The sequence below is a fragment of the Echinops telfairi genome, unplaced genomic scaffold, assembly GCF_000313985.2.
Source record: "Echinops telfairi isolate 266 unplaced genomic scaffold, ASM31398v2 ScPeMD7_70;HRSCAF=299, whole genome shotgun sequence".
Lineage (NCBI taxonomy): Eukaryota > Metazoa > Chordata > Mammalia > Afrosoricida > Tenrecidae > Echinops > Echinops telfairi.
The window spans coordinates 34,765,659-34,788,894 of NW_022103968.1; the positions used below are offsets into that span (position 1 = coordinate 34,765,659).

The following is a 23,236-nucleotide window of genomic DNA, read 5'->3' on the forward strand; positions in this document are numbered from 1 at the left end:
TTTTCAGTGATCATATCAGGAAGGTGGGCACCCACTGATCTGATTTTTAGTTCTTTGATGTCTGATAACTGGTCCTTTCTGCACCTCATGGTCAGACAGGCTGATGAAGTAGCAACGAAAAAAATGTTATGGTTAATGGGTCACCACAATATGAGGAACTGTATTAAAGGGTCACGCCATTAGGAAGGTTGAGAACCACTGCTCTATAGGGGCTCTATCTAAGGAATCACTATACGGAATCTAGTTGATAACATTGAGTTTTATAGTCTGACGCCCAAACTAAATCCATTGCCGTTGAGCCTATTTCTAGCAACCTTATATAGGGTTTCTAAAACTATAAATGTTTATGGACTCTTTCTCTTCTGAGAACCACCAACCTCTTGTTGCTCACAGCCCACCTCCTACCCCACACGAGCCCGGAGCTGACTGTTGAACTGAGTAATTGCCAAGGTGGTCATGGGTACAGATGCTGATCTGACTCGCCCAGTTGGCGCATCTTTGTGTCCCCAGTCTCTTAACAACCTTTTTGTTTTCCTTTTATTCAAACAGATTTTGGAGTTTGACTTGAGGGGTGTGCCGCTGGACATTTCATCTTCCCTGGGGATTATCGTGAAAGATTTTGAGACAATTGGACAAAATAAGTAAGTTGCTTTCAACTGCTTTTCTCGTTTCCCTGTGACCTTACTGTTGTGTATTTTGTGGAATAAATACATTTTAAATAACAGATAACAACACTGCCAATGTAATTGTGCTATAATTCCATGTACTCCATACACCTATGGAGTCAATACTGGGTGTGGCTATTCAGTAACAGTACTTCATTCAAGACAAACTACAAACATCCAGCCAATACTAGCCAATTTAGCCCAAATGGTAAAAACTACTTATACTCTTAACATTTCTGTAGTAGATTTACAGTCATGTCCTACCTCTTTTTGGATTATCTGAACTGTGGCTATTTCGGACACAACCCAAGTCGTTTCTTCTTCTGATTGTGCGTGGCCCATATGCATCTCCATCAAGCTCCATTTCCAGCCTCTATCCCCACTTTTGTATCTTACTGGCCTTTCAAACCCAACAGATCTAAACCAGAAGCCTTATCTTACTGCCTCAAGTAGTTTCAAATGGGGGAAGTAACATAGTGGTGACTATGGTGAAACTAAGGGTGAGAAGGCCGGGGATTTCTCAGACGGGTCCCCGTGCTCTAGAGAGACTTTGGGATATTCGTCCTAGTGCGGGCGCTGGACTTCAGCCTTGGCACTCAGAGACTAAGTCTTTGAATACTGACCTAACCAATGATACACAGAAAGGACTATATAAAATCTGAATGAATGCCTACTTGTGATTTTCCAGTGGAAATCATTGTCTAGTGGAAGGCCTTTCCTAGGCTCTGATCAATGCATTAAGCCACTCTGAAATAGGAAGCCAACTTATTCTATATTCTTGTCTGGAAGATGCTGTTAATCATGTACTGCCCCATTAAATTAATAACAGGTTCTGGGAGAGCAGATGTAAGGGAGAGCCCATTATTAAGACCCATATCAACTGTAGTACGAACCTCAGTGTTTAGTAATGCTTGTACATTTAAAAATCTGTATTTTAGCTTCAGGCACATTTGGTGTGAAGGCAATCAATCCGAATGAGTGATTGAAGATTGGGCTGGGCCGGTCCTGAATTTCTGTTACAGCACAATGATTAACAAAGTTCCTTTTCCTTGTCTGGACAGTCCATTGGGAAAGTCATGCTTGTCGGTGGGCTTTTCTGTTCACTGGGGTCAAATTCAGAGTCCACATAGAGTTTTGCTTGTTCTGCCCACATTGCTTCTGATGCCATATTTTTTCCAAGGTTCCATTGCTGACCAATGTCCCTTGTCACTGATGTGTTTTCTTCAGCTATATAATTAAATATATAAACAGTTTCACATGTTTGTCAGCACATCTTTGAGACTCATGTGCAATCGTTCACTACAGATTAGGAAGTAAGCACAAGTCAGCCCTTGTTTACCTTGCTTATTGGGTAATCTGCCCCTGCTAATGCCCCACTATGTTCAGCATTGTACTTCCTCATCCGTAGCTGGGACTCAACATCACCAACTAAACAATACAGACCCCAAACCAGACCAATTGCAGTTGAGTGCATTTGACTCACAGCAACCTTATGGGACAGAACACGACTTTTTACCAGGTCTTGCCTAGCTGATGGTTCAAACCACCTGGCTCTTGATTAGAGAGAGATCGCAGCTGAACCCTTAATGACTGCACCACCAGAGCTTTCTACAGGACCCTTAGACTGGGTCAAACTGGGTCAGAGAAAAACAATAGTAAGCCCACCCTAGAGTAAGCTCTATATGTTCCTGCAATGTTGGTACATTTGGCCGCAGATTTTCCACTTGGTTTTTCTACAAAGGATTTGACTTCTGAGGACCTACTTGCTGCTCCGTGTGGAAATGTTTCCCTTACTTGGAAGTGTAAGGAGGGGGTGAAGGATTTTTCTACCAGCATCAGGACCCTGCCTGTAGGCTTTCTGGCTGTCATGGGCATTGGTTGCACAAATAGGCACTTTCACTCTGCTCTGATGGCCCAGGACTGTCAGCAGTGCCTGAGCGTCCCACAGCTGAATGGTTGAGGGCCTTTCACACAGGTCCAGTTCAGGACACGTCAGTCAAGTCTTTCCTGGAGTGCTGGGAGTGGGTGGACTGTTCTTCCTTACTGTACTGTCATCCAACCAACCATCTAGACTGAATGAGGCCCTCTTGGTCATGCGAGAAACATGATCTAATATTTTATCTGACCTGTCAAAAAGGAAAGGATTCTCCCGAGGGCTATAGAATGAGAATTCCCTTTGTAGACAGACAGTTGCTATCACGTAATGAGGACTGACCATGAAACAAAGGCTAATAATTCTTTGCATCTGTTATTCTATTCTCTTCTTCAAAATGCCCTTGAGAAGTGGACAGTAGACTTGAGGTTCAAAAATTGAGGCTGGGACCCTGGTCCTTTGGCATCTGGCCCTGACATCATCTACTTGAGTTCCTAAAGTAGACTCATTTTCAGGAGCCAGGAATTAAATACTGCACCTGTCTTGTCAGCCTGCTGGCATGGGACTTGTTTACCTCAGTTATAGGTCCCAACCTGGGGTTAATGCTACGGAGGAGGGGAACCCTTTTGTAGAGCGATCTGGAACATTGTGGCTGAAACCTGAGATTCTAGAGGGAAAAAGCTGTGCATTAGAATTCCCTGCTCTTGAGAATGATGGCAACAAATGTACAAATGTGCTTGACACGATGGATGTTTGTATGGATTGTGATAAAAGTTGTACGAGCCCCTGATAAAATGACTTTAAAATAAGAGAATTCCCAGCTGTAATGATTAATCATGGATGACTTTGGGCAAAGGACTTAGCCTCTGCAGGCTCAAGATGGTCCATAATTTGCATGTTCTGCTTATGGCCAGAAGGAATTAATAGTAATCAGACTTACCTAATACAATTGAAAAACGAGACAAAATACATGTAGCAGTAGTTTTCAGCTATTGGACATCAACAACACAACACAGGATGGTGATCCCTGAAGGCAGAAAGCCTCATAGCTCACGCTACCTCCTAGAGAGAGTTTCTAAGCTGCAGTGGAGAGAAAAAGAACCTGAGTGGATCTTGACCTCTCAAAGTTGGGGAGATGCAGGTGTGAGTCTATAGAGGCCAAGGTAACTAAAATAGTGGAGAGAGTCACACACAGGGCATTCGACGAGAGCTGCGTACTGAGCAGTATGTGGAAGTGACCAGTGTGAGGAAATTACCTACAGCAGGGCAGAGAGAGGTGACGGAAGAATCCTTGCCGCTCACCCAACGGGAAGTAGTTTATGTCCCATCAGCCACGTGGAACCCCTAATAATTCATGGAGAAAGAGTCCTCAGAAAGACAAAAAGCCCTCAGTAGAAAGTGGTCTGGAAATGGCACAAACGGCAGTTCTAGTAAAGCAGTTATTATAGCTCCGTCCCGTGGACCCAGGACAGGAGCAGAATGCTTGCGTGTGTGACAGTAGCGAGAGGAAACTTGTCAAGGAACTACAGGGAAGATCTTTTTCTAAAAAGAGATCCAAATCGAACTTGTAGAGATGAAAATGATATAGAATGCCCATAATCTTCCAAGAGTGTGCATTTCTAGTAGTCCCCCCCACCACCACCTCCATCTAGGAGTGTTCGTGCTGGCGAAACGTTCGTGGCGCGTGTACTCGCACACACGCACCCTCAGCACAGATGCAGAGTCCAAGTGGAAACCATCTGAACAGAAATCATGATTTTTGTCATCTTAAGAGGAAGAAGGAAGGTGACCGCCGAGCAATTACCTCGAAGGCACTTTCCCAAGTTCTTACGTAAGAAAAAGTGGGGGCAGGAGGTCAGCTGTGGTTAAGAGCAAAGGGTTCCTTTGAATTTTCACTGTACGACTTAGTGGTCCGGTGACTCTTGGTGATTCTGTTTTCTCCGTGGGGGCTTGGTTGTCACGCGCTGTCACTTTGGCTCCGCTGACACAGAAGGGCCCTGTGTACAACCTGCGCCCTCCGCACGATGCTCTTGTTGGAGCTCATCGGAGGCTGACCTCTTAGGGAGAGGAAGCTGTGTGACCTGTAAATAATAATTTTCAGGGTCACTGAATTATCTTCAACAAAATAATTCATAATTCGTTTATCCCTTCAGCATATCCTTTCTAGCACTTGCTATGCCCGTACCAGGCACCAGAGCCATGTAGAAGAAAGATGCAATAAATAATCACATATATAGTATGTTGCATGGTGACAAGTACTAAAAAGAGAAATAAACAGGGTGAGAGGAGAAAAAAACAACAGGGAGAAGTGTGTGTGTGTGCGCGCCGGCACTCCTCCGTGCGTGCACATCTGCACTGTTTTAGATAGGGCTGAGGAGTGAGTGAGGAATCGGACCGTCTGCTCTTGTGAAGATTTCAAGTGTGGGAAACCCCCAAGGGCAGCTCTGCTCTCTCCTCCAGGAACGCTCCGAGTCAGGAATGACTGGATGGCAGTGGGTTGTAAGTGGGTTATAAGATTAATCCTTATACAATAAAACCTCACCGATATCAGTTTATACCCCACTGCCAACAAGCTGGTTCTGACTCAGAGATGCTAGTTGAGGTTTCCAAGGTTGTAAATCTTTATGGGAGCAGACAGCCTCAGCTCCTCCCCCCCCAGAGCCCCATGTGGGTTTGAACCGCTGACCATGCTTACAGGATCACACCCCATCAATGCCTCTCAGCCCTCTGTTCGCAGGGTTTCCAAGATTGGACATCTTGACAGGAGCAGATAGCCTAATTTTCTTTTGAAGAGTAGCTGGTGGGTTTGAACCACTGATTTTGCAGTTATGAATTCAATCCCTAACTCCTTCACCACCAGGGAGTTGTTTTATAATGAAGCATCTTATGAGAACTATGTGTGACTTTTATGAAAAGTCCGTTTACCTCTAACTGACAGTGAGAGTTACTTCCCAAACAGATTGGTGGTAAGTGCAGCATTCTATTGAAGGTACTTAAGAGAAAAGACTGGTTTCAAGAACGGTACACAATGGTTGTATGGACATGGTTCTGAGTAGTTGCAAAGGGTTCTCATCTGTGTGTTCCTGCCTGTCTGCCCAGACCTGCCTTCCAGTGCCTGGTGGTGCTGCCAGGTAAGCTTTGGATTGGTAAACACACATCAGCAATTCAAACCCACCAGCTACTCCATGGAAAAAGATGAGGCTAGATGCTCTTGTAAAGATTTATAGCCTTAGAAGCCCTGTAGAGGCTTAATCAAAGTTCTAGATCAGCCAGTGATGGTTTTGGACTCACACCAGCCTTCCCTGTTAGTCCTGTCTTGGAGTCACATCTTAGATGTCTACTTTTTCTAGAACGTTGTCTATCATTATATTAAAGAGTAACTCGGGAGCCCTTGCTACATCATCTCTTTTAGTCCTTATAACCATCATTACTACCATTTTACAGGTGGAAAAACTGAGGCTCCAAGAAATTAAAGTCTGTATACAACCTGTTGAATCTGAATTAGTCAGGTCTACTTAGCTTCAAGGAAGGAGCCCTGGTGGATTAGTGGGTTAAACATGGGGCTGCTAACTACAAGGTTAGCAGTTCGAAACCACCAGCTGTTCCATTGGAGAGAGATGAGGTTTTCTGCTCCTGTAAAGATCTGCAGTCTTGGAAATTCACAGGGACCGTTCCATTCTGCCCTAGGGGGTTGCCTTGAATCAGAATGAGCCCAAATGGCAGTGAATTTGGTTTTGAATTTGAACGTAACTTCAAAGCTCACATTCCTAATTACTGTGCCATGTTGCCAGCCCTTACTTTATCATCTCTAGGTACTTGATACATGACTGAATGGGAACTACTACCTTGATTCTAACAGACTAGAGGATTAGAGACAAAGCCTGAGGACTCACACCCCCTTGAAGACTGAATCAACAGGAGACTCAGTTCATTAGAATAGCAAAATCACGGGGACAGTCATTTATTCAAGACATAGCTATGGATCATCTACTACATGCCAGACATCTGTCTAGTTAAGAATCCACAAGTTAACTCTTTGTCCTCAAAGACTCACTGACCAGAAAATACCACCACCACCAAAACCCCCTCCACCCCCCAAATCCACAGCCATCGAGTAGATTTCAACTCACGTTTGATTAGACATGAGCTGTCTGGGCTTTGCTTGACTAATCTTTAGGAAGGTAGATTGCCACATCTTTCTTCTGTGGTGCTGCTGGGCGGGTTCAGGTTGCCAACCTTTTTATCAATAGCCAAGTTGGCAATGTCCAGGGACCATTTCACTGACCCAAACCCGGTTCAACTGCTGTTAAGTTGATTCCAGTTTCTAGCAGCTCTGAAGGGCAGTGTACAAGTCTCCTTAGGGTTTTTGAGACTGTTGGTTTCAGCACACAGCCTCCTCTTTCTCCCCTGGAGAGGCTGGTTGGTTTGAACTACCAACCTTGCAGTTAGCAACACAATGTGTGATCCACAGCATCACCAGGACTTCCTCGTCACTGGCCAGGAAGACGGGAGGTCTGGGCTTTTATTCAGGCCCTCCCTTTGGTAGAGTGAAACCATTTGCTGTAGTGACTGCGTGACAGTGGTGGGGGTGGAGATTAAGGGCTGGAAGAAGGAGGTTGTGGCTGACCTTGAATCATGCAAATCTCACCAAAATGCCAGGCTTGGTCAGTGATTCCAAAGCCAGGTTATGGAGTTAGTTAAAGGGAGCGGATGTCAAGGAGTCCCTGTAGAAAAAGCATGTTTGGAAATGGATTGTGGTAGCAGTTGTACCGTTCTATTGGATGTGATTGAAATATGGAATGATATATGTATTAAATACCAACTAATTAAAGAAAAAAAAACAACCCAGGGCCCAGGTCTGACCTGGGAAAGACTGTACATATTTGGGTTGGGGAAACTGACATGTACCAAAGTTTCTCAATTTTTACAAATTCTATGACCTCTTTGGATGAGCTGAGAAGTAAAACAACCCTCAAGGCTTGCTGACAATCCAGGGTGGGGCAGGAGAAAGAGACATAGGAGGGGCGTAACACTCGAGGGCTGCCCAGTAGACTTACGACTTTCTATTCCCATGAAGAGTTCCACTCTCGGGAATCTACAGGGGCAGTTCTACCCTGTCCTATAAAGCCACTGTGAGTTGGAATCAACTCGAAGGCAGTGAGTGTGGTTAGGTTTGAATGTTGTCCGTTTGCTCTGTTAAATAATTGGATTACTATGCCTTCTTTTTTAAAGGACTGTATTATCGCATGGGGTGGCTATGAGTGAAAATCAACTCAACTGCTTGTACCGACAGTTGTCATGCCGAATGTGCTTGTGTTCTTTTTAAACTACACATGCCTTCCTCTCTCCAATCCTACAGTGCTGTTCCCGGCACCTCCCACCCCAGTCCTGTGTTCTAGACCTTTCTTTCTCACACTGCCGCACGTTCGAGAACTACCTAAGGGGAGAGTCTGAGGCAGAGTCTTGGGAATCTGCAATATAACAAATGTCCTGGTGATCCTGAGACAGGTAGTCTGGGAACCACGTTCTGAGTTTGGGTACTAATACCGAGGGCCAGGATGAGCCTGTTGGGAGACCCAGGAGGCTCTGCTCTCCAGCAAGGAGCAGAGAGACCCGAGGAGGTGCCCTGTAGAGGGGGTTTGCTTCCCCAGTGCTCTCAGGGCTAGGATATGCTGCCTCTCCTACCACTCTGCTGGAATGCCAGCTGTGTGCTGGGTAGGAAGTGCACAGAACACTGGCCCAGGAAAGGGCATGTGTGGGGAAAGGAGACAGGCCTCACCTCTGAACAGAAGCAGTGACTGACCGTTTAATTCCAAATGGCTATCCCGCGTATGTCAGAGTGAACTGTGCTCCACAGAGTGTTCAATGGCTGACATTTTGGAAACAAATCATCAGATTGTTCTACCCAGGTACCCCTGAGTAGTCTTGAACTGCCAACCTTTAGGTTCAATCCCTTAGCCATTTATAACCTCTCGGGGACTTCCCAGACCTCACAGGCTTGGCTGAAATGACAACTCAGCTGAGAGCTCTGTGCTCTGTCCTCTCAGCTTTTCAACAGAGACCTGGTAGTGTGGTACCCTCCCCCCTCCGCCCCAGGCTCAGTTGGAGATTATTAGTTCCCCCTCAGAAGATGGAGTATAAAAACCTGGGCTGCCATCTCGAAGGCAGTAAGTCCAGCATGTGATTTATTTTCCAGCCTCCAATGTATTTTCCTGTTTCCTTGTGAAGGCATTTCCAGTAAACCGTCCTCCAGTAAGCCCTCTGCGGACTGTGTTCGCAGGAGAACCATCTGATAGCCATGGGCTCCCTGAGTGAGAACCGGGCCAGCAGAGCCCTCCCCCGTTGCAGCAGCACAGGGCTGTGTGGGCAGTGGGGCCAATGCTCGAGGGGAGGACCTTTCTGTTTTTCTGGTAAAGACACTGTACCCTGTCTATTTTAAGAAGAAGGCAGAGAAGGGGGTATAAACAGTTAAAGAAAATCTTAACTAACCCCTGACTAAGTGGACTAGTTTATAATTGAACTTTTTATGTTTGCCAATCATAATAGCTAACAGTTGCTCCAATCCATTGCTTAGAATTAGTTCAGTGTCCCATTGAGACCCAACTAGAAACTATGAAAATTCTCCGAGTGAGAGAAGTGGGAGCCGGGCTGGCTTTTCCTTCATTTCCCAATACTACATCTGCACTTTATTAGTGCCCCAAGGAACGCTCACGAGCCAAAGGACTCGAAATCCTTTCACGTATGAAGTTTCTTTTGAGACCATGGTCAATCTGTTTGAGTGTTGGGCGAGTCCATGGGAGACTCTTATTTTCCCATGAAATACAGAGGGAAGCTTCCCTCTTTCAGTGCCCCTGTAACAGTCTAGCATATTTAGAACATTAGTAATGCAGGAAAGATGTTTGGTTTGGTGTCACCTCCTTTAAAGGAAATTGGCTTGTGGTCCCACTGAACTGTTCTGATCCCCCAGTGTAGGAGGCCAAGTCATCACTTCCCACTCTCCCACAGTGTTTTGTGTCCAGGCAACAGCAAGAAAACAGGCCAGGCCAGGCGTGTCCTCTGAGTCAAAGCCGACATGCTTGTAGGCAATGTTTTCTTCAGTTCGAAGTTAGAGCTCCAAGAAGTTGTAACGGCTGGCGATTTTCTTCACACAGCTGAGCTGTAAAAATATTTTGAGAATTTAAATCTTTCTAGGCTTTCTTTCTAGATTCACTATATATATTTTTTTCTTTCTTCAGATTCACTCTCTTTACTTCAGAAAAAAATAGATGTGGGTATACTTTTTATGTATACATGTGTAGATATGTATATATGTCATTTTTCTGAAGTAAAGATAATGAGTACACCCACACCTGTACACTTTTCTTTTCTATTCCCAGCCCCAATTTTATGATATAAAAACAAAATTTGAGAACTGAGTTTCTCCCACAGGAGGAAACTGTGGCTAGATTTTCCAGCCGGGTGCTTTTATTCTGACTCCGTTCCTGGTCAGCTAGCTGTCAGGACCTTCTCCGAGAGGAGGGAAAGCAGAAACTGAGTCCGAATGGAGGTTGTAAACCACGCAGGGCTATAAAGGGCCAGCAGGTGGCTTGTTTTCCCTTGTTAGCCCGTGGTCCCACCAGCCCTGTTATCTCACCATCGCTGCAGTCTTCATTTCTGATGTGCATCTCACCTTCCTCCCTTCATCCCTGGACGGATTTTAGATTGCCCTCGGTGTGATCAGCAACCCCCTGCTGCGCCTTGTGGAGTGTCCAACCTGGAAGGCGTCTACAGGGTCTTTCCCCCTGACTCAGAGTATGGACTTGAAGAGAAGTGCGCACAGGAGGGTTTTCCTAAATAGACGTCGATCAGAGCATCACACATACAAGCCTCACTGCAGACACTTAGGGCTGAAAGAAGGAGAAACCGTTTCTTCCATCGACTTACTGCTAATAATAAAACAGGCCTGGAGAGTTGGAAGACGTTGCCAGCGCCTCAGAAGACTCTGGAATAAAGTGCTTAAGCATCATCAACCCCAGTGAGGCCCTGTTTCGCCTACTGGGCCTCAAAGGGTGATTTTGCAAATCCCCGGGATCAATTGGCGAAGGTGGGGTGCTTGGGTTAGCCTACCTGGGAGCCTCCTGCTGTCCCCTAGTGGGGAGAAGCCAGCCATGCAGCTAAGCATGTGCCACGCCGCAGGGCAGCCTTCCACCAGAAAGAAGGCACCAGTCCAAATGCCAATCCTGCAGAGGTTGAGAAATGCTGACCCAACCCCAGGCTCGCGCCGTTCCAACACGCTGTACTGTTTGTTCTGAGATTTCTTCTCGCCGACAGAGATTCAGGTCATTTCGGCTTCAGCGAGAACACATCAGTACACGTTTGAGTGTGCAGCGCGATTCTCTTACTCATACAGGTAGACTGTGAATCCTGGGAGCTATGAGGAAGCAAATCCCATGTATGTGGCCACATGTCTCAAGGGGAATGCTTCCCTTGGGCCTCGGATACCCGTCAGATGACTTTGAAACCTGACGTGTTCACATCTTGTTCTTATTCACTCCCAGCTAGCCACCCAGGCCTCGCGTGGCCCACTGCCCGCTCTAAAACCAGGGCAAGTATTTCTCCTCGGCCAAGGGAGAGCTGACAGGGATTTCACCAGGGATGCTGGCTTTGTGTGGGAGTTGGGCTGTGGCATCTGATAGATAGTCCTGTGTCGACCCTTGTCCTTAAAAAGAGGAATAAAAGTCCAAGTGAGGAGAAAACACATCTGTGTAAACAGCCCAAGAATAGCACAAGACAACGGCTTGGCCATTGTCGAAACTCACTTCATCGTAATCCAAGGAATTGGCATTCCCAGTTCATCACGATGGTAATTGTATGTGACGTGCTTGAAATCATGAACGGATGGCAGGGCTTTTGTTTATGTTTGGCTTGGGTTCATTGCTTTTCATTTAAAAAAATTCCTCATAGGTATAGACGGGATATTAAACAATTCCTGGCTGGTAGGGATGAGAGTGTTCTGAGGACCCTCAATCCAGCTTGGCTGTCTGCACATTGTTCAGGGGCCATCGGCTGGCCTGCAGACCCTGCTCTTGAACCCTCAGTGAACACTGCAGCCTGCCAGGTAGACGGGAATGAGTCGGGGGAGAATTTCCTGGTATAGGAGGGCAGCTCGCCACTGCCAAAGTGATGGCAAGATCGGCCTGACTCCTATCTCCTAGCCGTTCCTGAGGTCCCCATGACCTCTGGAGCCCAGAGGCAGCCCTGACCTCAGCAGGAGCCTACAGAACTGGTGGTAGGCCAAGCACCATGCTGATGTGTTTGCTGGCTGCCCTTCCATGAGTGCAGAGAGCAGAATGTGCCTTAGGAAGACAAGTACGCCCCTGCTTCCCCAGTCGCTCTTTAAGGCCCAGTCAATGAAGGAGGCATCTCGATGTGCTACCACTTCTACATGCCCACTGTCCTCTGTAAGGTCCCCTTTGTTCTGGGAAACCAGGTCTCTCTGTCCACCTATAAGGGGAGGGGACAGTTCACTCCAGTCTCTCAGGAGGAAAAGAGTGTTTCTCTTTTCCACTGTCCACAATAGACCGCGCTGGAGATATTGGAAGAACGGAGTGTTCATCAGTCTGGTTGAGTGTCTTGTGTGGCTGCCTGCACACGAAGGCATACTTTTCTAACATGCCACTTATTCACAATTCATACGATATGATCATTTGGGCGACGCAGTGGGTCACAGCAACCCCCAGTCCTGTGCACTGTAATATAGCCCTTCGCAGAGAGCAGAGCCATGTTTTCGTACTACCAAGTTGCTGCATGTGTGCGGTTATGTTTCTGACCGGGATGGGGCCTGAGGAGGGGAGAACTGTGTGGTATTACATAAGTGGGTGTCAATTAAAACCTGATAGGCTCAAGGAGGCACTAACTTTCACTTCCTGGTTTTTAAAGAACCTGTACTAATTTTAAAATGAAATGGATATTTCTCAAGATGAACCTTCTTCTTTTTTTTGCCAGGAAGCCCAGAGTTTTTATGTCATGCTCCTCTATAGGTTCCTTATTCTAGATTTTTTAGTAGAAGCAGTCTTTTCTGCCACTTTCAGGATTTGATGCTGAGTTTCCGACTTTTAAGCTGAAGATTTGGGCTCTAGTCGTTGGTATAGAGCCGCTTCAGCTGTTAGTTGCCGTCTTCGGTTCCGACTCAGAGCGAGCCTGGGTGCAACAGAACCAAACGCTGCCTGGTCTTGCGTCACCCTCACAGTGGTTCTTAGGTCTGAGCGCGTTGTGGCAGCCACGGGGCCAGTCCGCCTTGTTCTGGGCCTTACTCTTGTTCACTTCCCCTCTACTTTCCAAGCATGCTGTCCTTTTCCAGGGGCTGGTCTCTCCTGGCAACATGTTGAAACTGTGAGATGGGGTCTTCTCATCCTTGCTTCTAAGGAGCATTCTGGCCGTACGTCCTCTGTGTTAGTCTGGGTAGACTAGAGAAACAAATCCATGGACACGTGTGTAAGTATGAGGTTTATATACAAGAGCAACTGAACATTGAGAAAACATCCCAGCCCACTCCAGATCAAGTCCATAAGTCTGATATTAGCCCATATTTCTGTTATCAATCTATAAAGTCCTCTTCGGTCTTACAAAACACATGCAATGACGCCAAATGCAAGACAATCACAAGCCAGTGGGTAGAAAGTCCTTGGATCCAGTGGCATTGGAAACATCTCAGTGTTAGCAGGGGTCTCTCTGTGGCTTCTCTAGCTTCCGAGGTCTGGTTGCATCCATGTGGCTTGTCTTCTGCAATGTCTCCCAGGGAGTCTCAGAGAGAGAGAGAGAGAGATGTCTCCCACATCCAAGGAGGAAGTACCAGATTTCCCAGAATTCTCAGGAGAAGGCCATGCCCACAGAAGTGTCATTGGCTATTTCCAGATTGACAGCCTAGACTCCACCCCTTACACGCTTAATCCTTAAATTGACACCAGATCAGGTGACTACCACATCCTCCAAGATAGATTTGTTGGTTCTTCTGGTAATCCATGGAATTTCCAATATCCTTTAGCAGCACCAGAATACATGTGCATTGATTCTACTTCAGTCTTCTGCATTCAGTGTCCAACTTTCACAAGCACATGAGGCAATTGAAAATACCAGGGGATGGGTCAGGCCCACTTTCGTCCTCAAAGTAACATTTTTTTCTTTTCAGCACTTTAAAGAGGTTTAATGCAGCATTTTGCCCAAAGCAATGGGTTGTTTGATCACTTCTGCTTCCATGAGCATTGATTGTAGGCAAGGTTTAATAAATCATATTTTTGAAATCTTACTATTTATCTTTTCCTATTTCAGTATTCAGCCTGAGAATATAGCCTGGGATCTCTTTACCAATTTGATGGCTTTCACAAAGGGATCTTCTTCAATTCACTCATTCTCATCATGTTTTGTGTACAATCTCCAATTTTTGGACTATTTACCACTAGCTACATTTTTTTTCACATCGACTAACTTTCCTGAGATACTGGAATTTTTTTATGATGAGCCCTAATTATAAAAGTGTTCTAGATATCCGTTTTCAACATCTCTAGATTTATTCTTTCCTTCATCCAATAAATATCTACGAAATACCTACTAGTAAGGAGCCTTCCAACCCCACTGAGGAGAGCGGTGAGCCTGCCTGCTCCTGTAATGATTTACAGTCTGGGGAACCCAATGGAGGGGCCTCTGCCTTGGAACAGACTTGATGGCAATGGACTTGGTTTGGTTCCTAGTGAATCACCGCCTCGTGCCCATCTCCCTCACTCGTGACCGGTTGAAATTTCGTAGCCACTTGACTCTCAAGATGACTCCTTGCTTGGAGAAGGGGCTCACTGCCAAAATATCATGAACATGACCCACTTTCCATTACGAGTTGACTTCAGTTGTCCCAGATGAGGCTGAAATGGCATGGCATTGGGAGGCCTGGTGAGTACCTGGAAGGGCACTTCTTACTGTGTGCCTTGTCATTTCTCCTGCAGGTTAATTGGCACAGCAACGGTATCCCTGAAGGACTTGATTGGCGACCAGAGCAGATCGCTGCCCTACAAACTCACCCCCTTGCTAAATGAAAGGGGGCACGAGACGGGGGTGAGTAGTTTCCATTTTGTTGAGTGGTTTGGAAGTGCCATTATTAAGCAAAGGTTCAAAAAGAGCCAGACAGGGTGTAGAATAGCCCTGATGAAACACAACCTTCCTCTGGTTCTTTAATGCTCCCCGCCCCCCACCAACTCCCCCAACCTACCATAGACCAGAACATGTATACTAGTACAGATAAGAGCTCACAACACAGGGAATCCAGAACAGATACACCCCTCAGGACCAATAAGGGGAGCAGTGATACTAGGAGGGTGAGGGGGAGGTGATCACAATGATCGTTTGGCCCCCATGCCAGGGGGATGAACAGCAGAAAAGTGGGTGAGATGAGACAGCGGTCGGTGCAAGACATAAAAAAAAAAGAATATAAATTATCAAGGGGGCGTGGTGGAGGGAGGAGGAAAAATGAGCTGTTGCCAGGGGCTCAAGTAGAAAGAAAGTGCTTTGAAAAAGATGGTGACAACATATGTACAGATGTGTTTGACAAAATGGATATATGTATGTATTGTGATAAGAGTTGTAAGAGCCCCTGATAAAATGATTTTAAAAAAATAATAAAATGCCCCCACCCCCGCAGAAAGAAAGGGACGCCAATTTACACCGGTTTTGAAGAACAGATCTATTTGCACATGGCTTCCTTGTTCGGAGATCCGCTCGCCCTTGGTGGTGGTGTCAAAATGCCTCCTTCTATGAAATAATGACCACAGTAGATGGTAGCTGTGTTTGACAAAAGTAAAAGCTAGCACCCTCATGCGGAGCCCCTTAGTGATTTTTTGGTTGTGGTTGAAAATGTGTAGGTTGGTGAAATATAAAAGCCTAAAACACTCTGCCCTAAAATAATGCCCTATATGAGAAATGTATCTCAGATTTCACAAGCAGGGCAACTTTATTATAAGGAACGAGTACGTCTCCTCCTGTCTGATACTGACATTTAGATAACATTTTCTGTTTTATTTGTTTGCCTTCATTCTTTGGTATCTTTGGGACCACATTTTGTGTAAAAATGGGTGGCAATTATGTTAAACTTGATGATTTACACGTTGTTTCCTCTTTAATCAGTCTTGATTCCACAGTTCTATTTCTACTGAATGAATCACAGTGCATACACATTTTAAGCAAACAAATAAACCCACAATTTAAAGTGAGTCTCTGGAACCATGCACCTGGCCATCCCCAGTCTAAGCAGGAGCCTAATGACAAGTTCAAACTGGCTAGTCATAGCTTTATTCAAGACTATGAGTTTGCCCCTTGGCAATGATCCACTTGGCAACTTGTTCCAGGCAACTCCGTTCCCAGGAGTCTGCTTTCTCCCACCCCACCTTGACTCACAGGTGGGAAGATGTAAACAATTGAGGATGAACACGCGTCATTCTTCGTACTTCCTGTTCTTCCTTCGCTAGCCCCCTGCTCGCTCCTTCTAAGACTTTCATTCCAGCGGAGTTGATTTGGGCTGCGTCTAATGTTTGGATTCCTTGCACTGACTCTGTTATGGATTTTTCTACCCAGGCCACCATTGACTTAGTGATCGGCTATGATCCACCTTCAGCGCCACATCCCAATGACCCAAGCGGGACCAGCTTGCCAGGCGTGGGAGGTAAGCTGCCCCTTCTGAAGAGCTAGTCCCTCTCCAGGGAAAACTGCTAAAGGCTTACAAGGAAAAGCCTTCCATGTGGTGACACTGTTGGTAGCCCTTGCTCTTGGTTGTGAACCTGTCAAGCACACATAGACAACCGAAGGTTTGCAAGCGTGGCTTTGCTTCAGGTTTGTGAGCCTCAGAGAGGGCTCTTCCTGCTCTCTCGGGGGTTCTCCTCACCTCCCAAGGCTGTGGACCACCAGGCTGTGCGCTCAGGCTTCTCGTCTGATGTCACAGTCTCTGGTTTGGAGTCTTTTTCTCTCTCTCCCTTACCCCCAACCCCTTTCACACGCCTAAATATAAGCTTGGTTCTCTAACCAATGCTTCCTGTACTAGTCTGGGTACTTTAGAGAAACAAATTCACAGAAACTCATGTATAAGAGAGAGTTTTAAGTGCAGATCAAGAAAACATCCCAACCCAGTGCTGCCCAAGCCCACAAGTCCAATATTAACCCATATGTCCAACACCAGTCCACAAAGTCCTCCTCCATCTCACAAAACACACACCTATGATGCCAACAGCAGGAGGAAAGCCGAGTCAGTGAATGTGTAAGCATCTCAGCGCTGGCAGGGGTCTCCACATGGGTGCTCCAGCACCCAGGGCTGCATCGGGATAGGTCCATGTGGCTTCTCCTTGGGGATGTCTTGCAGGAAGTCAGCCTTGCAAGCTGAAGCTGGGAACTGCTAAGGGCAGCTGCACCCTGGTCCGACCATCACAAAGCAAGAGACCCAAGAACGAGAAAGGCGAGACTCACTGAGCTATTTATCCCTCCACCCTTCAATTAACCCCACCTGTGTTTATTGGCCAGGTTGACACAATAAACTAACTCACTCCCTTTCAGCACAACCCCCCCTCATATTCTCCTTGGTCTCTGACATGAGTTATCAGTCATTGAGGGCAAGCAGGCTCTGCTCTAAATGGAGGCTCTAAGGATGGACTCTGGGCCTCAGATCTATCAGGGTCTCCAAGACAGGTCTTTCACACAGCTGACTTTGACCTCCTCTTAGCACTTTTCCAGAGGGATGTGCAATGAAAAGCACCTTTGTCTCTGCTCTGCCCCGAGAAGCTTTACTAAATGCCCAGCCTTGGCATGTGCCCCAGGAAGGAGGGGCTCACTTGTCTGCCACACTCACGTGTGGCTGTAAAGCTCTCCTTCCCAGGAGGCCTCCCTAGGATTTGCTCCTGTTCGACTCAACTCTTGGTGTCCCATCTTCTCTTTTGTTTCCCTTGGTTCTGAACTCAGTTCTTTGGCCGCCTGAGTGGTCTGCTCCACATCTACTGCAGTACCTATCTCCTCTTCCTGCTTTATTGAATCCCTGCACCTGGTCTTGCCTGACCTGTTATTGTGCTTCAGCCAGGTCCCAACCAAGAAGCCCACTTACCCACGCACAGCGGTTGGCACAATATTCATGCTTCAACCCAGTTATAGACCACGCGAGTGGGGCTTCCAGCCTGGGTTCACTGGCTCCTTCTTACCTGGTAAGAGTGACATAGCCCCAGCTTATCAACAACTCTGCCCAGCACACCACGGGCATGCTACTTGGGTCTCAGCCCCCCTCAGCTCTGCAGGGGCTCGAGAGCATGCATCCACAGCTCCTGTTGCTGCTACCATAGTGATGGCCAATAAAAGACAAAAGAAGCAGTGCAGTCCTGGCCAGCACACCATCAATGCTGCGCGGTGTGGTCCAGCCCGATTCCTTCCTCCTCCTCTGCCAGATTCTACTGTCGCCAGCTTGGTATTGGTCTGTGAAAGGCAGCAGGCACTTTCTGGCCCAGGGGAAGGTAGCTGTGATGGGTGGGGTATCTGGAGTGGCCTCTGAATTGGGACCATCAGGGAGCCTTCACTCTTACTGCCATTTCCCCAAGCCTCCCTCTGTTCACTGGCAGATCAGGGCAGCATCCCCAATGTTAAATGGGCCCCGCTATGTGGCTTTCAGATGAGAAAAAAAATGATCCCATGGCTTATTCAAGTAAAAGAGTAAATTGTGCAGATGATAGAAAATAGTGGAGTTAAAAAAATTAAAGAAGCTTGCTGAATGTATTGAGTCCCATTGCTGGATGCTGCCAGGCTAAGGTGTCAAGTTGTTAAGGTGTAGCTCCAGGCTTCCAGGAACTTCCAGTCGGCTTGGAGATGACTTTTTATATCCTGAACATATAACACTGTGGGGAAGAGCAAGACGTTTGGGCTCTGTCTGGGTTAGGTTGCATTCTGTGTCTATGGTTAGCTCTGTGCCCTTGGGTGAGTCACTGAACCTTCTTGGAACCCCAGCTTTCTGAGCAGCACATCCGGCACACAGTAAGTGCTGCATTCATGGTAGCTATTATTATTATTATGAAGAGCTGTAGTGCTGTAGTAGGTCAGACTTTGGGCTGCTAACTGCAAGGTCAACAATTTGAAAAGATCACATGAAAAAGATGAGGCTTTCTACACCTGTAAAGATTTAGTCTATTATGGGCTTGATCTGGACTGAGCTGGAATGTTTTCTTAATGTACAATTGCTCTTTGATATCAAGTTCTTTCTTACACACACATGAATGCCACTAGTTTTGTTTCCCTAACACACACACACACACACACACACACACACACACAGTCTAGTGATAAGAGCTGTACGAGCCCCCAATAAACTGATTTAAAAAAACAAAATATTGTGTCAGAAACCCACAAGGACACTTCTACTCTGTTCTAAAGGGTTACTATGAGTTAGAAGTGACTCAATGGTAGTGAGAGTTCATTCTGACTGCAATCTAGTGATGCAGTGTGCTGGCTGCTAGCCATAATGTCAGTGGTTCAAATCCATAAACCGTTCTGTGGGAGAAAAGTGCGTCTGGCTGGTCCTGTAAAGATGTGTAGCACCAGAGACACGAGACTCTGTTCCATAGGGTGGCGATGTGTTGGAATTGGCTCTATGGCGGTGGTTTTTGACTAGGCATTATTATTATTACAAAAGTAAGTCTAGATGACTTGTAACCACGAGCACACTACGTGTGGACATTTAAATGGGTTCTTTTAAAGAGCAAAGCTATTAAGAAAGAATGCTCTGGTTTAGCTCAGAGTCATGTTGAAATGAACAGGTGCTTTCCTTAAAAAAAAAAAAAAATTTAAGTCCAGGAGACCAGAATGTCTTTGAAAGCAAGCAATTTATGAAACTATGTGGAGATGGATCTAGAAAGCTAAAGATGGAAAATGTGTTATTTCCCTGGAACAAAGAGTTTCTTCCTTAGAAATGAGAAAAACAACCAACTCTTGAACTCTGGAGTCCCAGGTGGTATAATGGTTAACTCAGCTGCTAAGCAAAAGGTGGAAGGTTCGAGTCCCCCTACAGACACATCAGAAAAAAGACCTTCCGACAAACCAGTCCCTGGAATCCGTGTGGAGCACAGATCTCCTCTGACCAAGGGGCTTCCTTGAGTTGGAGTTGACATGACTGCAACTGGGGCTGGGGCTTGACCAACTTTTCAAGCAGCTGGGAGAAGGTCCTTGCCACCCAAGGCCCCCCTTCAGCAGAGAATCCTGCTTTCCTTTGGACTAAGCCCCTGAGCGCTGAAGCTCCAAGCAGTACATACTGTACTGGCTCAAAGGATCGCCCAGGTTTCTTAGAAAATGACTCCCTTGGGGGGATGCAGCCAGTGGGCTGGTGCTGCCATCGTCTCCTTCCTCGGAAGTTGGGTAGAATCCCGCCGCTGCTGGGCTGAGATAGGAAGGGATCAGAACACGGCTCCTTTCATCTGGATTTCAAGCAAAGAAGGGTACCGAGTGCTGGTCCAAAAATGAACCGAGTCCAAAGAACAGGTCACTTCAAATGAAATGACAACAAATTTTTGGTATTTAAAAACTATGGATTTTTTTTTAATCTAAAAATTCTGCCTTCTATCAAGTGAATATTTGCCAAGGCTGGGTCATTCAGAGTATTAGCTTCAGACGTGGGCTAGAAGAAACTTTTATTTTTCCAACTGTCCAAGAAGCCTCAGTGGCCTAGTGAGTCACGTGTCGGGCGCTAACTGTACGGTCAATTGTTCAATATCCTTTGGTTATTTCCAGAAAAAAAAAAAGACATTTTTCCCCCTAACATGATAAATCAATTCTCTGCTTTCTCCGCCCCCCTCCCCTTTTTCAGTACCAACTACAATTCCCATAACCCCTGGTGGTGTCAATGCCTAGTGCAGTTGGCAGCTGACTGAAAGGTTGGACAGTTGTGTGCATGCAGAGAAGCCTCGGAAGTAAAGGCTTGATGAGTTGCTTCTGAAGCATCAGTCATGAGCCGTCGGTGCAGCATGGTTCTACTCAAGACACCATGATGTGGCCATGAATCATAGTCAACTCCATGGCAACTGGGTAACCACTGCAGGCACTGAGGAAACCAACAGGCAAACAGCAAGAACCTGTGCGGAGCTTAAAGAATAGAAGCAAGACAGTCATACTAGCTGCGATTAACAAACCCACTGCATGAAGTCCCTTCTGACTCCCAGCGAGCCTAGAGGACAGAGTAGAACAGTTGCATAGATTACTCTTTCTCCCTCTGGGTGGCGGGGGTGGGGGGGTGGGGGTAGGGTTAGAACCGTTGACTTGGCAGTTAGCAGTCCATTGCTTAAGTCACCACGCCACCAGGGTATCTGGCTCAGAATTTCATTTTCTTTCCTTTCAATTGACACACACACACACACAATTTTTTTCCCTTAATATTCAATGTAAGGGTAGTCTGAATCTAATCTTTTGATTTATATAGCTCTTTTCAACTTATTAAAAAGCTAAGTTTATTGGCGCTTTCTAGTATCACAGCAATGCCTGCTTATAAAATGGTGAATGTCATTGAACTATAAGATGCAGAAGTGGAGATCTTGCATAAGGCCATCCTCCTGAGAAACCCACTGTTTTTGACTTCTGGAGTTACCACTGACAGAGTGGGTCCCACAATGAAGCGATTTGAAATATTAATGACAGAAAACAAAGCTGAAGACGTTTAGTACAATTCATCCCCGAACGTTGAGGAAGCTGGCTTAGGTCACTCAGCCCCAGAGCAAGGGAACTGACCCCGCAGGGGTCTGTTTGAGAAGAATGCTTGCCTGCAGCTTTCAGGAGCACACAGTACAAACCCTGGGAGGTGGTGCCACAGAAAGCCTGTGGTGTCAGGGGTGTCCCTTCGGTGTACTTGCCTCTAGGACTGTGTGGTGACAGAAGAGTGGGCTGACTGAGATTATGGGCGGCCTGAAGGCTTGTTGCCATGGCAACTCGGTTTACCAGATGACAGTCAGCTTGACTGCAGCCTGCACCACCACCCTCGTGGACTGAATGAACTATTTAAAAAATCTCATCTATTTTCCGAAGAACCATCTGTTTAATATGTGCTTGCACCAACTATCGAAATGCAAAAGCCAGATCTTTGCTGCCTGAGATTGATTTCATTTCACAAACAACAAAGTCACTTTACCTGAAATTAAATACAATCCAGTTCGGGAAATGTTCACTGCGCCCACCCTGTGGGACATCCAGAGATGGGGAAGGCACTATTTTGTCTCCAGGGAGCTTGCAGTTCAGCAGAAATATAAGATACAAACATGAATGGCTACAGTCCAGAGTCAAGAAAAACGCATTCCCCATGAGAGGACAAAGCAAGTTATTTCCGGGGGAAATCTAAGGATAGGGGAAGGAGCAACTAACTGATTGCCAGACAAGAAACAATTTCCCAGAGCAACTGTCAAGTAATTATTTAAATTATTTATCCTAGTGCCAGCTTTTGGAAAATCATAATTGGCCAATAAATGCTTGATTTGTTACGTGAATGAATGAGATTAATTCGGATGGGCAAAGGGTATGATTTAAACACCCCCCCCCCCCCCCAGGAGAAAAGGCATTTTGGAGGAGTCGCAGTTGTATAGTGTTGGGCTACTAACCAAAAGGTCAGCAGTTTGAAACCACCAGCAAGTCCGCAGGAGAAAGAGGAGGCTGTCCAGTCCCATCAACAGTGTCCAGTCTCCGAAGCCCACAAAGGCAGCTCTGCTCTGCCCCGCAGGTCGCTCTGAGGCGGAGTCCGTTTCAAATGGATGGCAGTGCGTCTGAATGTGTCTCTTTGCCTTTTGACTAGTGACTAGTCCAAAGTGCCTGCTTCATCCCAGAGCCGGGATCAGAAGGAAGCGTGTCCTGAGGGCCCCAGGGGTCAGATGGAGGCATCTGTCCTCAATGGACAGACCAGGGGACACCTGGAATGGCTTCTGAACGAGAGACTGACCTGGGTAGAGCAGTATTGGAAATGCATCAGTGTGCAGAATGAATTTAATTAATGTGTTGAATAATAGGTGAGATTGGTAGAGGCTCCAGGGTTGAGTCTGTGATCAAATGGCTTTGTCCAGTGAACAGATGTATTTTTCTCCCAGTGATATAAAGCAAAATCAAAGTGATCAAAATAGGCCAATGCTTTTTGAACTTTAGATACATTAAAATCAAGGAGGTCTTTAAATGTACAAATTCCCAGAACCTGCCTTCAGAGGGTTTAATTCAGTTCGTCTGTGGTAACAGGAGCTTCCAGGAGATGCTAGTGTTGGCAGTTTTCAGACTCCCTTTGAGAAACTCTGGAGTTAAGAGTTTTCCCTGGTTGACCTGATTTTGTCCAGATTCAGGAGGAACCCTTTGGGCAATGTTTCCCAGAATTCTTCAAAGGTAGAGGCCCACCATGGTTCCCCAGCAAGCCTATGTGTGCACTGCAGCTTTGTGGGATGTTTTTTCCTCATCAGCTTTTCTCTGGCCCGTGTATTGGAACCATGTCATAAGAGTCTTAGTCAAATCTACTGCTATTTACCCCAGAATTGGGGTGGAGGGTAAACAATTGCTCATCGTTGGCCACAGGCATTTCTTTGATAACGTCTAGCATTTGAGGCACTCAGAAAATCTCTTACTCAGCTAAATCAACCTGCTTATCTCCCAAACGGTACATGTTTTCATGCTTGGAAACGAACTGTTTCTTCTTCTACTGTGCCCTTTT

General features: G+C 46.2%; 1 protein-coding gene across 2 annotated transcripts in view; it reads left to right on the forward strand.

Moving 5' to 3' along the window:
- MYOF (myoferlin) overlaps window positions 1-23,236 on the forward strand; it is a 163,596-nt gene that overhangs the window by 31,696 nt on the left and 108,664 nt on the right. For both annotated transcript variants that reach the window (XM_045291587.1, XM_004701066.2), the window contains exons 3-5: window positions 550-641; window positions 14,511-14,619; window positions 16,132-16,219. In XM_045291587.1, coding sequence (XP_045147522.1) covers window positions 550-641; window positions 14,511-14,619; window positions 16,132-16,219 — 289 coding nt within the window. The remainder of the gene's footprint in view (window positions 1-549; window positions 642-14,510; window positions 14,620-16,131; window positions 16,220-23,236) is intronic.